The sequence below is a fragment of the Prionailurus viverrinus genome, chromosome B3, assembly GCF_022837055.1.
Source record: "Prionailurus viverrinus isolate Anna chromosome B3, UM_Priviv_1.0, whole genome shotgun sequence".
Classification (NCBI taxonomy): domain Eukaryota; kingdom Metazoa; phylum Chordata; class Mammalia; order Carnivora; family Felidae; genus Prionailurus; species Prionailurus viverrinus.
In genome coordinates, this window is record NC_062566.1 from 130,066,696 (window position 1) to 130,084,624 (window position 17,929).

A 17,929-nucleotide genomic window follows, 5' to 3' on the forward strand; every position below is an offset into this window, starting at 1 on the left:
GGACAGTGACCTCCTGGGTCTACCCTGAAGGCAGCAAATAAATCTCTCATTTGAAAGGTATCCTCCCTGTACTAGGAGGGTAGAAGGCTCTTATTATCAGAAATAGGGGATTTAGGGCCAAGAAAGCTATATAAACAAGCTGTTACTGCCTCCCTAATTTGATACCCAAGACTAAACCCTTTTGTCAATTCTTCACAAAGCTACCTGCTTTGGTCACTTCTTTCAGTCTTGTATTTCTTTAGGCTCCTGTACATACAAAATTAAATGTGGTTTTTTTTCCCCTGTTAACTTGTGTTATATCAATTTAATTATTAGGCCAGCCAAAGAACCTAGAAGAAAGGAAGGAAAAGGTTCTCCTCCCCTACAATTACATTGTTTCTACTTTAACTACTCCCCTCGCAAGTTAACTTCAAAGAGTAAAATAAAATTAAAAAGGTAATTTGATATAAGCCCAACTCAGGGATCTTGAACTTAATATCCATATAATTCTTTTACATGACATCTGTTAGGCAAAGTGAGTAATCAGACATATGGAAGCAAATTAATAGGAAGCTCTATCAATATTTAGGCATGGGGAAGAATTTATCAGTTATAAAGACTTTTTTCACTGTGTTAACAATAAAACACATATAGACAAATGGTAAATATGATACTATATATAGAATCCTAAGAACCGACAAACATATATTTGGGCATGTGAGTCTAGGTGTCTAAATGGTTCTCATTTCTATGCTATTGTCACTATTTAGAAGCCTTTGAATATGAAAGTCTAAAACTATATTTCTCTTAATTAAATTATTAAGCCAAGATCAAGAGCTCCAACTTCCCAGCACAATACCAACATTTATTAGAACAAGACTTAAAATATTTACACATTGTATTTCACCCTGGAGGTAAAGTAAACATCAGCCAATCACAGAAATCTGCATTTCTGAGTCATTACATGCCTTAGTAAAGTCCAAAATGTATGCTGATCAGGAGCTACTCCATGCCTGGGGCCAGACCGTACCAGAACCGAGCATTTAGAACTGAGAGACAGAACTGTCCATTGTTTGCCTTCCTACGTGAAAGTAAATGGCACTTTATTGTGCTTGCAGGAGCTCCTTTTCCTGTGCCAGGCAAGCCTCTGCCCACCCCCTGTCTAGTCCTACCCACAGGTAAGAGCAGTTACTAATCTAATTATTCAAGAGTCCAAAATCCTGACTGGGCACAGTTAACAGTAGGTGGGGTCACTGTGTTAAAGCAACAGTCTCCACACAAGGTTTGTTTTATTGCCTCCAATTCCTGGCCTGGCCTGGCCTGACCTCCTGGGGCCCAGTGGCCATTCTCTTGCACTTCTCCTTCACTATACAGCAGTCCCCTTATCCACAGTTTCACCTTCTGTGGTTTCAGTTACCCACAGTTCACCATGGGCCGGGCACAGATGATCCTCCTTCTGACCATCCTCAGAAGGTCAATAGTAGCCAAACGCTATGTTACAATGCCTACATCATCCACCTCACCTCAGCTCTTCATCACACAGGCATTTTATTTTCTCACATCATCACAAGAAGGGTGAGTACAGTTCAATAAGATAGTTTGAGAGAGTGACCACAGTCTCACAACTTTCATTACAATACACTGTTGTAACTGTCCTGATTATTAAGTATTGTTGTTAATTTCTTACTGTGCTTAATTTATAAAGTAAATTTTATTATAGGTATATATGTATAGGAGGATGCATAGTATATAGAGGGTTTGGTACTATCTGTGGTTTCAGGCATCTGCTGGGGGTCTTGGAATCGATCTCCCGTGGGTAAGGTGGGAGACTACTGTATACAATAATCAACTAAGCAGATTCAGAGGTTCTTTTGGGACTTGGTTCACTTACTAGTTTGTTCTCCCCTCCAGTTTTGTTTTTTTTTTTTTTGAAAGTGAGAAAGAGAGAGAGACAGAGAGAGAGAGAGAGAGAGAGAGAGAGAGAGAGAGAGAGAGAATCTTAAGCAGGCTCCATAGTAAGTGTGGAGCCTGACATGGGGCTCAATCACACAACCCTGGGATCATGACCTGAGCCAAAATCAAGAGTCCCATGCTCAACCGACTGAGCCACCCAGGTGCCCCTCCCCTCCAAATCAAACACTCATCTCAACATGCTGATTGAATGTGATGGGGTAATTGGTGATTGGATGAAGTTGGAAGGGAAGCAGGAGTCCCGACATAGGCCTTAAGCCCAAACTGCTTGCACCAAGGCCACTGTTAAGGAGACTTCTACACTGATGTGCTGGAAGTTTACAAGCCTTTATTAATGTGGCACCTCTGAGTCCCACTGGCTACTACTGTTCCTTGCAGACAGTCCCCTCATGACTCCCAAAGGATAAGAGTAGATTGGCTGGACAGAGGTTGGGCATTTCTGGATTTCTGGCTCTAATAACTTAATGGCACCAACACCTTACCCTCAGCTCCCAAATCCTAACTAAAAGGATTAACTCCTTCCCACAGAAAGAATGCCTTATGAAACCTCTTCACAAATATATAAAATAACAAAGAATATCAACAAACTATTTAGTTGCTACATAAGCTATTAATTAGTACATAATAGTACAACCATGTCAGTTATTTGTGTCTAGCAGCTATTTCAATGCCTATCTCATGAGTTGTTAAATATTAGTAAGCGCAGACTAAAACAAAGAAAATATTTTTAAACCTTTCAAGATCTATGTTAGGCCTATCTCTATTGTTAATCAGCTCAGACAGTCTCTTCTCATCAAAAGGATTTTTTTTTACATTAATGAATTACTCAGTTTATTCATTTAGAAAAGATAATGCTTTCATAAAGCAATTTTCACCAATTTTTTTCTTATTAAGATATTGGAAACTACCCCCATTGAAAATCTTTCACTTCTTCATTAGTGTTATTATCCTATAATGCATATTTCCTGATAAGGAAATCACTTTTAAGGGTGAATTTCATGAGTTCCTTTACAAGAAGTCAACGGAACTTTACAAAAGATTTGCCAAAACTTAAACGAATTTCAGTTGTTTAACTGATTCTCTTTAGAAAACAGTCTTGACTTATTAATAGCTCTTAAAGGAAAAATCTTGTCTTACACAATGAACATAAAGTACTTGGTGTTTTACACTACAACTGGATTCCTTTGGTTCCTTGTATAATAATATGGTTGTGTGCCTGTGTAGGAAAATATGACTGAGGTATTTTCTTAAATAATAAATTTAGACAAACCAGATAACTGTCTTTTCTCCCAAATTTAAATAACTTTGTTGTTTGTTCTATTATTATAAAATAATCCTGGTTTGTGGCTTAAAAAAAAATAGACAATATAAATAGGTCTAAAGTAAACCTTGAAAATCTCCCATATTCCCAGCAAAGATTACTATTTGTAATCCTTGGCACCTCCTTCCAGGATTTGAGCCATAAACTTATGATTGATAAATGGCTTCTTAACCCAACTTTCTAGGCAATTCCACCAAAAGTAATTTGTAACGCATCTTATCTATGACCATTTCTTTTAACTTGAGATGTTTAAGTTGGAAGTTCCCAATCTCATGGAGGAAAACAATCAGGAAAAACACATTTTTCATTCTGTTGCCATAGTTTCTGCTAAGCTGCACAAATGTAATTGCTCAGAGCATGTGCCGAAATCATTTGATTAGATCCAAGAATTCACTTGTGTTAAAGCTAAGAAAAGGCTTAATTTAAAGCACTTTTACAATTAAAGTAAAAGTAAAGAAAAAGAAGAATGCTTTTGAAGCCATTTCAAGTAAGTTGTTAGTAAATGAGTGAGGTACTCAGATACCATTTTATTCAATGGATTAATCACTTAATAAACTTGCAATGAACTACAAGAAATGTAATTTATTAGAAAGGATTATGGATTCTATGGATATTGGGGGGGGGATATCATTGTCATGTAAAGCTACTTACAAATGCTCACTGAGAATACAAGTTCTCATTTACTCATTTAACAAACATTCACTGAGTACCTACTGACACATGAGCCAGCTGTTAGGTCTGTAAGAAGTATATGATTTGAAAATAAGAGATCAGCTAGGGAATTCTGGGCTAGAAGAATATCAGGAGCAAAAGCATAAGTAGGAATAAGTCTTTTCCTAACACAGAATAAGAAGAGGATTGTTCTAATTAGCCACAATGGGCTTATGTGGGAAAAACAGAAAAATATTACATCAAGTAGGAACAGGAAACTAGGGGATTCAAAACTTTGAATGCCAGACTGGTTTCAATTGAATCCATAAACAATAATGGCTCTTGACAAGATGAAAGTAAGGTTTTAGAAAACTGCTTTGGCAGTAGTGTGCCATGTGGAAAGCAGCAAGGGGAAGACTAAAGCTAAAAGGTGGTGAGGTTAATGCAATAAACCAGATGTGTGCTAACAAGACTCTGGTCTGAGTAGAAACTAGAGCAAAGAGGAACGAGCGAACCTAAGAATCACTGCAATATTCAGTTCAAGAAACATTTTCTGAACCCCTGATTTGGGTACTGAGACCACAAAAGCAAACAGGACAGGGTCCCCCCTTTCAAAAATAAATAAATGAAAACTCTGTTCCTCCCTCTGCCCTTCGGCCCCATATCTAAAGTACAAGAAATGAAAGTCTGGTGAATGGTAGTGTTACTGGTGAATATTGTGGAAAGGGGAAGTTGAACGGGGAAGTTTTGGGGTTTCAACACTGATTTTGGAGGGACAGCTAGGCATTCCGAAAAGGCTGCCATGTAGACAGTTCTAGACAAGGAACTGAAGTTTGGCAGAGACAGCACACTGATGGGGTTCAGAACATGCCATCCACCCACCAAACACAGCACCTTGGCATGGTGGATATTTTAAACTGAAGTAATCTCAGAATCAACAGCAGGTACAGGAAGGAGTTTCTGACCTTCCCCTGAAGCAAGACCTCCTGTGAAACGCACCCTCCCTGTACCAGAGGAAGGAGCATCCCTATCTCTTTTTTTCATTTTTATTTTTTATAAAAAAAATATTTTTAGTTAATTAATTTATTTATTTATTGAGAGAGAGAGAGAGAGAGCGAGAGAGAGAGAGCACACAAGCAGAGGAGGGGCAGAGAGAGAAGGAGAGACAGAATCCCAAGCAGGCTCAGCGCCACCAGTGCAGAAGTCTGATGCCGGGCATGAACTCATGAACCATGAGATCATGACTTGAGCCGAGATCAAGAGTCCGATGCTTAACTGACTAAGCCACCCAGGAGTCCCATGAGCATCCCTATCTCTGTAGACAAGGGACACAGGGAGGAGTGTGAACAAACAGGCCTTGCTAGGTTTCTCTCCAGTTACCACACTTACCTCATACCTTGGTCCTCTCTTACTCCTTTTCTACAACTTTCCACTCCATCAAACCTAACAAGATAATGCACAGGTTTATGTCTCCTGGGTCTTCCTTTCCTTATGAAGGCTCCCATGTCACATAAGACTTTTTACATAAATTTGTGTGTTCTTCTCATATTAATCTGTCTTTTGTTCCAGAGGTCCCAAAGAAGTTAGAAGGGCAGAGGGAAAACAAGTTATTAGGAGAGGAGCAAACACTTTAAGAAAAAAGTCCTCAGGAGACCACACAAAAAGAAGGGCAAGTCTTGCTGACAATCAGGAGTTAGGACGCAGGAAGAAAAAGAGCCAGAGAAAAGGTGGGAAAATGAACAGTGTACAGAATCCAAAGAAAGAATGCCAGGAAAAAACAAAAAAACAAAAACAAAAAAACCCAACCCTCATTAACGATGAAGTCAAAAGGCAGTACAACGGGAAATGTAGATTTGGTCTTTGTCGAGGCTCCCAGCACACAGCTTCTAGAAGCTTAGGAAATGTCCAGAATGGTAAGAGTGTCTTTTGTATGCTAAAATGACTGGGGGCTAAGGGACCCAGAGAACTTCAGGTTGGGGACTGGTTGCTAGAAAGACCTAGGACTTTCAGCCCCACCCTCCCCTCTGTCCCCTCCAGGGAAGAGAGAGGCGCTAGGGATTAAGTTAATCACCAATGGCCAGTGATTTAACCAGTCATGCCTACATCATGAAATCTCCAGAAAAAAAACCCTGAACACTGGTTCTGAGAGCTTAGGGCTGGTGAACACAGAGGTGCTGGGATGGTGGTGCTCCCTGACGGGGCACGCGAGTTGCACAGTTCCCTGCTGCTCCCCTATTACCAACACCTTGTCCTGAGCATCTCTTCCAGTTGGCTGTTCCTGAGTCATAGTTTCATCCCCAAGTCTAGGCTGGGAGGTCAGGGTATATGGCTGGGGAGGGGCAAACAAGACAACAACCTTAAAAACCATGGAAACACTTCATTCGATTTAAGGATACGAAAGGAAGGAACAGAGTGAGAATGGGAAAAGAATTATATGAAATATTTTTCCAACTCAGCAGTCAGATGAAAGAGAAGGCCTGTGGGCAGAGAGAGTAGATCCTTCGGGAAGGGATAAATGATGGGATCCAGGACAGAAAGGAGAAGGATTAAAAGACAGAGAGAAGAATAAGGCTGTGTTAAGGATGGAAAAAAAGATTATCCGTGGTCTTTCTACTCCAGGCGGGAGTACCAGAGAAGCAATGCATTGAGTCAACAGCAAAATGCCTCAGAAATCAGCTTGGCCAACATGCACAGGGGGATGAAATGAGATCTCTAAAAAGTCACCTTATGCGACAAAAACCACTATAAACCTAGAATCTGAACTGTCGAAACTACAGGAAGAACTAAGATATTTAAAGAGTGGACAACAAAAGGTAGATGGGAAAAAATGAACACTAAAAAACAGAATGCCAAATGAGGTAATGTGTTTCTAGCACTTTCCAGGGGACACCCTGATCATTAGCTTCAAATACCAGGTCCCCTAGGAAGCAACACCCCTATCCCGGAGACGGCCATATTGTTCTCCTAAGCCTTTCTCTGGTGGAGTACACAACCAACTCCCTTTTTTTCTAATTCCATGCTTTGCAAGCAGCCCTATTTTACATTGATAGCCTTACCCAAAAGGAAAACATGCACTCATCAAGCAAACACAAGTGTTTCAGGTAGTTGTTTGTGTTTCCCGCTCTAAATTGGTCAAGTGTCATTTGAGCTGATACGTCGATCTTTTGAGATTGTAATTACAGCTACATGCATGAAACCCGAGCACGAGGAGAAGACACAAATGACAGAACAATCCAGCATCAATCTTGTCACTATCAAGAACACTTCAATAACAGCAATAACTATAAGACAACATAGTAGCGTACTGTGACCCTGTCAATGGTTTTGTGACTTTTTTCATCTCGGAAGAAAAGGAGAACAATTACAGAAAGCAGCATTGTGAGATTAGCCGCAAGTGCAACAGGAAGTAGGGCAACAGCCTGTCCCCGCTGAAACCAAAACAATTAGGCCATGATTTATTATGAATCTGTGATCTACAGAACACAACTTAGAAAGCTGAAACGCTACTCGTCTTACACAAGAGCTTGCCCAACTTTCAGGCACTTAACAGGTTTATTTTCCTCTCTGAGACATTATCTCATCAATTTAAAACAAAAGGGTGGGGGGACAAAGCCTAACAAGTCAATAAAAAAAAAGTTCCTGTTTTTGGCAAAGAAAGGAGTTTCAGTCCTGGCTCAAATTCCCTATTCCTCAATAATTACTTTCACCTTCCCCTTTCTAGCACCTTCAATGTTAAAGAAGTCAACACTGACCTCTAATTTCCAAGTACTGGGGAGAGTAAGATCACAGCACAATATTGTAGACATTTCTCTCTTTTTAGAACTTTTCTTTTACCATGAACTGTAACAGAAACAGTTTCAGAGGTGGCGGCGATTATAACCCCACCATCCTAATACTAGCTACTCTCATCTTGTACATTCATTTCCACTTTTTTCTCGTGTATGTATCCTAGTTACTGGCTGGGGCTTGCCAGCTCAATAATCTAGACCAAAGGACTCACACCAGCAGACCCAAGACTTGTGCTGGTCCAAAGCCTTTCCCTCCCCCCCAAGGCTTCTCTCAATTCCCAGGAGAGCTGACATATCCTCAGTGCCCTCTGAGATCCTCAGGTACCTCTGCTCCGCACTGCTCGATCCCTGTGTGACAGGGGCTCCTCCCGAGTTCTATGAAAGTAACAAAACCCGAACAGAAAGCACCCCTTGGTAAGAAAGGCTTTGGTGGAGATTTCTGGAGAAAGGCAGAGATTCCTGGCACACAGGGCAGCAATGAAAAGGGAACCAGAAGGAGGAACAGTCTTAATTTCTCACCGTCTTCCAGTCTTTGAAGGAAGGGGTCTTTACCTCACCTATTCCCTGGCTTCACAAGGCTTTTCCGACTTTCCTCCTTTTCTCTCTCTCTTTCTCTCTGAGGAGCAAACCCAACAAATCTGTCCCCGTGTTTCCTGTCAGGCAGCTTCCTCTACTTCTGACCTCTCAGCCCTAGCTAACACCCATACTCCCATCCCTGAGTGAGCTTGAGGTCAAGGCAATACCCGCCTGCAAGGCCGCTCCCTCCATACAAAGAATTCCGGTGCCCATTGCTGTGATAACACATTTCCCTCCTCCCTACCTAGAGCAAACGATACTAAGTGAACAATACTCTGAACGCTTACTTGTATCCAGGATTGTGCACACCAGTGGCAACACCGGAGTGGACATCCTCCCTGATGCCAAGCAGCTCAGGAGCCAGAGGAGGCGCTCGGGCAAGTGAAGAAGCCACAGGCACAAACACCACTGCAGAGGCAAGAGGCACGCAGAACACCCAGAGGACATCTGACCACATCTGAAGGTTTGGGGAAGTGAGGCACCGATGGGGGGAAAAAAAAAAAAGGCCTGCATGTCCGAAGAAAACACGAAACTACCATGATGACAGAGAACACGGCATGTCTGGGAATCAGCAATTAGCGCGGACAGGCAAACGCAAAAGAAGGAAAGGGCAGGAAGGCACGGCCAGACTTGAGGCAGGAACCAGCTCGTGAAAGACTCTGATTTGAAAAGGTACGTATTTTGTTCTACAGGCAACAGGAGCCAATGAAAGCTTTTAAGCAGAGAATTGAGATAATCAGTTCTGTACCTTAGAAAGACCAGCAGCAGCAGCAGCGTGGAAAATGAGTTAGAAAGGAATTCACGTGGAAGACAGCGAAGCCGACGCACAGGTTGCTACAATGGTTGAGGCCAGAAACGACACAGGCTACACTAAGGCGCTGAAGTTAGGAAAAGAGAAGAAAAGTAAATTCCTTAGTATATTATTTATTAATACTCCTAAGCACAAAGCCAAAACATCGGAAATTACTAAAATTACAAAATTCTGAAAAGCTGTAGTACAATCCCTTCAATTCAAAATGGTAATCCATCAATGACCACAAAATCACAAAGTACTTGGAATAAAAGACAAGATAAATCGGGGCACCTGGGTGGCTCAGTCGGTTAAGCGGCCGACTTCGGCCCAGGTCACGATCTCGCGGTCCGTGAGTTCGAGCCCCGCGTCGGGCTCTGGGCTGACGGCTCAGAGCCTGGAGCCTATTTCAGATTCTGTGTGTCCCTCTCTCTGACCCTCCCCCGTTCATGCTTTGTCTCTCTCTGTCTCAAAAATAAATAAAACGTTAAAAAAAAATTTAAAAAAAAAAAAAAAAAAAAAAAAAGACAAGATAAATCTTCAAAATGTTGTACATGAACTGTATTCATTTGTTAAAACTCAGAACTGTATGCCAGTGAGAGTGAATTCTACTGTATGTAAGTTATACTTCGATACAAAAATATGAGAGCTATAAATATATTTTTTTTGTTTTGGGGGGTTTTTCCCATGAAAATATTTTCTAAACACAAATGTTACATAGAAGAGATTTTCAGATTCAACTAGAATTTTCTTGATATGTACTTGGTTATCGTAAGATACAGATGTGGGGGGGTGTCTATAGATTTGGTAAACATAAACTTTGTGAGTTAAAACTACGTAAAATGTCTGTGGGATTTCCAAATGAAGATGAACAATACACAGTAAAGAATTTTACTGTAGTAAGATGATTTGAAAATTCACAATTATTATAAAACATACAGCTTTACAACAGTCAACTTGAATACTTCATTTCCTGGCCATGTCGCATGACTGAATACATACAAAGATGTGAAGACAAAGATAATTTAGGGAATATAGCACATCAAAAGGATTGTGTAGACGTTTTTAGAAGACTTCCTTTCAAAAGTAAGCTCCCTCAGTGTTAGTTTATCACTTAGTGTTAATTTATCAGTCATTAGCTATCTGACAGACAATTTAGAGACAACTATGCTCTGAACTTGAATCTGGATAGACAACAGAACCACGTTACTGACACTCGGCACAGCTTTCCTTATTCTTAAGGTATATGTTCATTTGCGATGGAAATCATGCGGCAGTATTTTGGTAGGCAAAAAATTAGCCAACTTACAAATGATAAAAACCTTAAACCGTTACAGAAGGTAAATACTCCAGATTCCAATGTGCTACCAAAATTATTTTGGTATTTGTTGACATACTTGAAATTGTACCTTCCACGTAAGATATAGTTTTCAAATAGTCCAAAGTAATATTCCCAAGAGTCAGATTTCAATTTGATGTAAGAAAATACAGCAGCACTTTGTTCCTCCTAAGCCATACCTCATTTTTCCACTGCAATTCTAGTGTCACCTCTACGTTTGATTCTATTATGAGAAAGTACTTTACCAACACCCTTTCCTTTTTCTATTTTCCAGAGGACATGCTGCTAATAGTGCCAGTTTGGTTTCTACTAGCACTTAAATGTAGCAGCCTTGCATCAGATCAGTTCGCAGTAATATGTGCCTATGGCTATAAACTTCCAGAGGGGCTACCGCCAACCGGCTTCTCAACAACAGTTCTACTTACAAAAAATATCAATTTTGACTCCTAGTGAATGAACTAACTTCATGCTTATGAACACTGGGGACCGGACAGACTAAATTCATCCCGTCTTATCCCATCCTTCCTCTCTCTCAGTTTTAACGGTCTTCTCTACCACAACCAGCCTCTGACACCAAGTCTGCATTTTACTTACTCGTTTTTATTTGTTATTTGTTAAAGTTTATTTATTTATTTTGAAAGAGAGAGCGTGCGCGCTCCAGGCTCCATACCATCAGCACAGACACCAACACGGGACTGGAACTCACAAACTGTGAGATCATGACCTGAACTGAAATCAAGAGTCGGACACTTAACTGACTGAGCCTCCCAGGCGCCTACCAAGTCTTCAATTCAGAAGAAAAGGTCAGAGAATATTCTAGAAGGACTTACGGGCCGGCACTAGAGCTCTGTAGGACCGTGCTCCTGTGCTGTCCCCTCCTTTTTTTATTTCACACATGAAGCATGTAACCCATTCCGCTGAAACCAAGTCAAGCAATGAACGCTTCTGATTTTATGACAAGGGTATCAGCACAATGGTGTTGCCAGTGAAAATGTTACAGAACTTTCATGCCTCTTAAACACTATTATAGTGCTCCCTGGTCACATGAATTTTTTATTTTATTTTAAAATGATTTCAAAGTCTAAAGTTGCAAAAATAAGGGACAACTCTCATATTCAGAATCACGAGTGTTTAACATTCTGCCACACTTCTCTCTTATTCGTACACTCAACGTGTATGTACACACTCTCACATAACTTACTTTTTCTGATCTATTCACAGTGGTTTGCACATGTCATGCGTCTTTGCCCCTCAACATTTCGGTATGCATTTCCTAAAAATGCTTTTAAGTAACGTCAGCGTAGTTATCAAATTCAGAAAATTTAACACTGATAAAATACTTTAACCTGTGGTTCCCATTCCGATCTGTCAACTGTCTGATGTTCCTTGTGATGGTTAATTTCATGTGTCACCTTGGCTGAACTACACAGTGCCCAGACATGTGGTCAAACATTATTCTGGGTGTTTCCATGAGGGTGTTTTTGGATAAGACTAATATTCCATCGGTGGACTGCTCTCCATAAAGCAAAATGCTCTCCATAAAGTCAGGTGTTTACAGAAGCCTCCATCATCAAATGGAAGTGGTAACGTGAGCTTGGGGCTGAGCAGGTCCTGAAAGCAGACAAGTTATGTGAACAAGTGGCCCAAATGCCCATGGTCCCCGCTCTTGCCACACTACCTTCATTCTCCCAGCCTGTAGTTATGGCCTCATGGGGAGTTCCCTAAGATCAATAGACAGAAGAGACAAGACCCAGGCCTGGTTATAGATGGCTCTGCACAACATGCCATCACCACCTGGAAATGGACAGTTACAACACCACAGCTCCTTTCTGGGACATTCCTGAAGAAATGTGAAAGCACCATGTGACCAGTTACAGAAATGAAGACTGCAACACACGTTTCTGTGTGTGTGTATGTGTGTGTGTAAAATAAATATCTTTGTTTTCTTCCCTCTCTTGTTCCTTTATCATGTAACATATATGATGTATTGACTTTATATTGTAGTATTTAACTTACAGGATGGATACCAAGGAGAAGAATAAACATCACTCAAGGACCGTGAATCCTCTTCTGAGAAAACAGCATGTTTTCTGTTGTACACAGGATAGTGGTATCATGTTAATGGGAACCTTGACCTTGTTATTGTCTTTACTTGGAGATTAAGTATGATTTAAGGAGATATACATAGATATTTGGTCAAACAGTCAAACGTTATTCTGGGTTTCTGTGACAGTGTTTTTGATTAACATTTAAATCTACGTACTTTGAGTACAGCAGACTGCCCTCCACAATGTAAGTGGGCCTCATCTAATCAGTTGAAAGCCTGAATAGAACAAAGAGACCAGCCTCTCCTGGGGAAGACAGAATTCTCCAGCAGACTCCCTCAGACTAGACTTGGAACATCAGTTCTCCCCAGCCTCCAGCTGCTAGCCCACCCTTGTACATTTTGGATTTGCTAGCCTCCATAATCACGAGCCAATTACTTAAAATAGATCTCTTTAGACACACACACACATACACACACACTTTTGGTCCTGTTTTTCTGGAGACCCTTGACTGATACATTCTTTAACAGCACTTCTTCCTTGAGTCTAGAATCTAGTATACAATCACATATTGCACTTATTTTGTCATGTCTCTTTAGTCTTGTTTAAGCCAAAAGATTTCCTCAACCTTGGTCTTGTATAACTGATGTTTTTTGAAGAATATAATTATTATTTTTTTAAATTTAAACAGAATTTTGTTTGACTGAAGTCTGCTCATGATTCAGGTTGTACATGCCCAGCTGGAATACTACTTAAGTGATGCGTGCTTCTCAGGGTATCACAACCAGAAGCAGACAATGTCAGTCTCATTGGTGGCATTAGTTTTATTTTTTCTTTCTTTCTTTTTTTTTTATGTTTTTTATTTATTTTTGAGAGACAAAGTGTGAGCATGGGAGGGGCAGAGAGACAGGGAGACACAGAATTTGAAGCAGGCTCCGGGTTCTGAGCTGTCAGCACAGAACCCGACGTGGGGCTCAAATCCATATGACCTAAGCCGAAGTCGCTTAACCAACTGACCCACCCAGGCACCCCCATTTTATTCATTTCTAATTTTAAGTAGGCTACATGCCCAACATAGGGCTCGAACTCAAGACCCTGAGATCAAGAGTCGCATGCTATACTTGCTGAGCCAGCCAGGTGCCTTGGCAACGTTAGTTTTGATCACCAAGTCAAGGTGCTGTCCAGTTTCTCCATTATAAAGGTACTAATTTCCCTCTTGCAATAAGAAATCTGTGGAGAGACACTACAGGGCCGTCAAAATATCCCATTCCTCATCAAACTCCCACACCTAGATTTAGCATCCGTTGATTCTTGCCTAAACCAATCTTTGCTATAATGGTTACAAAATAATACTTTTTTATAATAATAATTTTCCACCTCTTCCACGCCCCTCTATGTCTACCAGTTAGCACTGTATTGCAAGAAGAGTCCTCCCTTCTTCCTATCTATCTATCATCAGACAATTCATGGATTACCACTTTTTCAGTGCCTTAAAATTCACTCCTGTCAATTATTTTCCTGCACAAATGGACCCAGATTTGGTTGGTAGAAGTATCTGCAAGCTGGCTTCTGTGTCCTGACATGACCCCTTCATTTATTTTCTTCCTTTCTTCTTAGCATTTCTTTGCTTTCTCTTACAAGTAGCCTTGATTCCTTTTAATGGTAAATGGCATTAGAAGCCAAAATCTGGGTGCCAGGTGTGCTCACTGCTACTGGGAGATCTTGCCTTCTAGGCCTTTTCACAAACAGAGCTGGGGAATGTATATTTATGCCATTATATATATATTTAAGTCTTTTGTACATATATTTATATACTTATGTTCTATATGGACTTATGCTGTACATGGACATACACTGTATACACATGTGGTATGTGTTCCAAAATACTATAAGAGATGCCTCATTCAGTGGGTGTAAACTATTTGCTTACAATTTGCTAATGTAGAAAATTATTCTATATGAAATTATTTGACCTTAAATTTATTTACTGGTTTAAGTCATCCCAAATGAACCAAAACGCATATGGCCAACTCACCCAGAAATAAAAGAACATGATGAGTACAAGAGTAATGATCTAATGCTGAATGATGAAATCCAAATATTATAATGTTGAACCAATGGAATTGAAGTACACCAATGATGTCCATGTATCTAGATGGTCTGCCATATGCCATTACCAAGCCACTTCCCAGCAAACAACCTGAATGCTCAAGAAATGTCAGAATGTCAGCAACTAGAGGATACTTGGTGTGGACGCTGAAGCAGAAAAAGAGGCTGAGCAATTTGAGGAGGCAGGTCCTACACCCCTTTCCCACCACCTTTTTAGCTTGGAAATAAATACTTGTATCTGAGAATGTGTACATGGTTTGCACGGTTTCTTAGTTCTGCTTCTGTGTGTTTCATTGTAAAAAACTAGATTTTTTCTGTAATGTCAAGAAAAATTGAAATTGAATCTAAAATTGGGAACAAATATGTTCACATACTTATGCTCTAAGCGTTCTTAGGTGATACAAATTACAAATAGTTGTATACAAAATAAAACTTTAAGGTTCACATGCTTTTCTTCTATCTGTGGCCCCATCTTGTTTCAGTCTCAGCTCTATAAATAAATATTATGGGCTCATCATCAGTCCTTTTCCCCAATCTATTTGGATGAAACTCAATCCAACAGATTCCTCAGGAGGACCACTTGTGTAGGTATTCTCTGAGTTCTTGCATACTCAAAACTTTCTCTATAGCCTCAATCATGAAGGCAGTTGGTTGTATATAATCCTTGTTTGCACTTCCTTTCCTTAAGTAGTTTTCTCTTTTAAAAGTTGCTCCAGAGTTGCCATGCCATGTGTGCTGCTTTTGAGAAGCCTGATGCCAGCTAATTATCCTACAATTGTGTCATTTATTTGATCCTTTGGCCTGAAGCTCTTGAGAATTTTTTTAATCTTTAAAGTCTAATGGTATTACTAAGATATGTCTCAGAGCTGTTCACTATGGGAGCTGATCATTATATCATCAGTTTTTCCCAGTAACCCAGTGGCCATTGCAATGTGTAGGCTCAAGTATTCTTTGATTTTTGGAACTATATTTCCTAGATAGTTCATTTTTCTTCTCTTAGGACTCTAGTTCAACGTGCTACATCTTCTTTGTCCTCTATTTCAACTACTTTATCTCTGACCTTTTTTCTTTCTTTATCTAATCTTTAGCCTTTGTTTCCCCGCTTTCTTCAATACCTCCTATTAATTTTCATGTGGATCTATTCTTCTTTGGTGTTTTTGTTATTTAGTCTTCATTTCCAAAATGATTCTGTCTTTTCCTTCCTTCTTTTTTCTTTTTTTTTCCTCCCTAAGTTTGATCGACTCTCATTGCAGTTCCCCTAGGTTTTTTGGTTTTTGCTTTTTTGCCCATTTCTTGTTTTGTTTTTGAATATATGATTTAAGGTTTTTTAAATATCATCTAGTGCTTTTCTATGGATATTTATTCAGTTAGGAGTATTGTATTCTGTGTTTCTTTTGCATAGCAGCTGGATTTAGGGGGTACTGCATCAGTAGGAATGTTTTGATTTACATTTTCTATTTTCCTTTTATAGTAGTTTTGTATTCTTTTTTTTTTTCTTCTATTTTTAGGTATTTGGTGTACAGGGTTCCTGGTGGTGTAAAAGAGGCCTATAAGTTTAGTGGGGTTCACCGTGTAATGGATGACAGCAAGGCACTGGCAGGTTAAGTTACCTTGTTTCTGCAAGGTCTGTTATTTTCTCCTTTTCTTTCTTTCTCTTCATTAGCCACATTCCCAAGGTGCTCACTTCTTCCTTATCTATTTTCCTATAGAAGCAGTTCTTTAACACTGCCACTTCTGATCCTCTTCACTTCAAGCCCTTTCCGTGGCCAAAGCTGTGAGCTACCAAGCACCAGGGTTGGGGATCAGTATTTTGCAACATACTGTTGACACTCTCTTTCTGAGAGCGATTTTTTTGCCTGTGTTTTGCTTCAGTTTTCTGTGCTTCTTTTTTTTCAGAGTCTCTTAAGACTCCCCTCTCCCACTCTATGCCCCACAGGATTGCTGTTGCAAGAACTCTGCTGGAATTTGGTGCTATTTTTCCTTCCCTCCTTGGATATAATCTGAATATTATGGTATTCCCTATCTCCTAGCAAAGCTGAAGATAAGCACCATAGGTGGCTTTATCTGAGCTTCTAATTAATATTATGGGGTGTGGTTTTTTTGCAGGAGGGATGTATAATGGAGATTTGCAATCAGACAACTGTCATTATCCTCCAAACCTAAAAGATTTATCCTTGCTCATGGTTAAAGTGTCATTCCTGAAGTCCTCCCCCCGTCCCCCTAAAAATTCTTCAAGGCAACTAGGAAGTTTCCACCTTGGTCTGGGAGTCACTTAGAGGTGTTCCAAAAGTTAAAAACCTTCCAACCCATCTCCACCTGACCCTCAATGTAAAGCTAAATGTCAGCATCCTTTTCCTGTTAAAAAATGGTGGATTCTTTGCAGCTTTATAGTCTTAAAAAAATTCTGAGAGCCTTCGTATAACACTTTCCCTATAGGAGGTTTCATCACTTAGAATCACCTAAATTATATTGCCATAACATATTATCCTGAAATTTCAGTGGCTCAAAACCACAGTTTATTTTATTCATTTTTCATGTGCATCGTGACTTACCTAGGGGTTCTGTTCCATATCTTCTACTACAGTACCTGGGATCACAGAGAAGCCACCATCTAAAGTACTGTCAGTTGCTGAAGCAGTGGGAATAAAAGCTTTGAAGGGTGTCATACCGGTAATTAAATACACAGGCCTGAAGTCTTACCTGTAACTTCTGATCAATTTCATTGACCTGAACTAGTCACATGACTCCACCCAACTACAAATACACCTGTCTTGTGCCAGCAGGAGAATCAGAAATCTCTACAATAGAAACTGCATCTTAAACCTAAAATATGCCCAATACTGTTAACAGCAATAAGACAATGTACTTCTTAGTATGTGAAAACTAGATTGACTCTTAATATTAAAATTAAAGAAATCATAATCTAATGAAATTCAAATGACATGCAGTAAATCCAAATAAGCCTGTCCAATACATGCAATATTTTAGTTGACCAAATGACGGAAACTAAAATGCTTTATTAAGAATTCCCATTAAATAAGGGTGCCTGGGTGACTCAGTCAGTTGAGCATCCAACTCTTGATTTCAGCTCAGGTCATCATCCCAGGGTCATAGGATCAAGCTCCACATTGGGCTCCACACTGAGCATGGTGCCTGCTTAAGATTCTCTCCCCTCCCCTCTTTTTGCCCCTCTCCCCACTTACATAAGCACAAATACTCTCTAAAAAAAAAAAAAAAAAAAAAAAAAGGAAAGAAAAAGAAAGAAAAATTCCCATCAAACAGATTTAGCTATTGCCAATGCAAGCCTATTACAGACTTTCAATTATGGAAGATAACAGTATCCATAATACCCTTATGAAG

At 39.9% G+C, this 17,929-nt stretch overlaps 1 protein-coding gene across 7 annotated transcripts in view; it reads right to left on the reverse strand.

Annotated features, from left to right (window-relative positions):
• Positions 1-17,929, reverse strand: part of RPS6KA5 (ribosomal protein S6 kinase A5) — a 194,090-nt gene that overhangs the window by 148,217 nt on the left and 27,944 nt on the right. Inside the window, exon 1 of one of the 7 annotated variants that reach the window (XM_047864082.1) lies at positions 8,574-8,688. The exons of 5 other annotated variants lie outside the window; for them this stretch is intronic. In XM_047864082.1, coding sequence (XP_047720038.1) covers positions 8,574-8,619 — 46 coding nt within the window. In that variant the 5' untranslated portion in view covers positions 8,620-8,688. Of the gene's footprint in view, positions 1-8,229; positions 8,277-8,573; positions 8,689-17,929 lie in introns of those variants that run through there. One more of the 7 variants, XM_047864084.1, reaches the window with a different exon arrangement.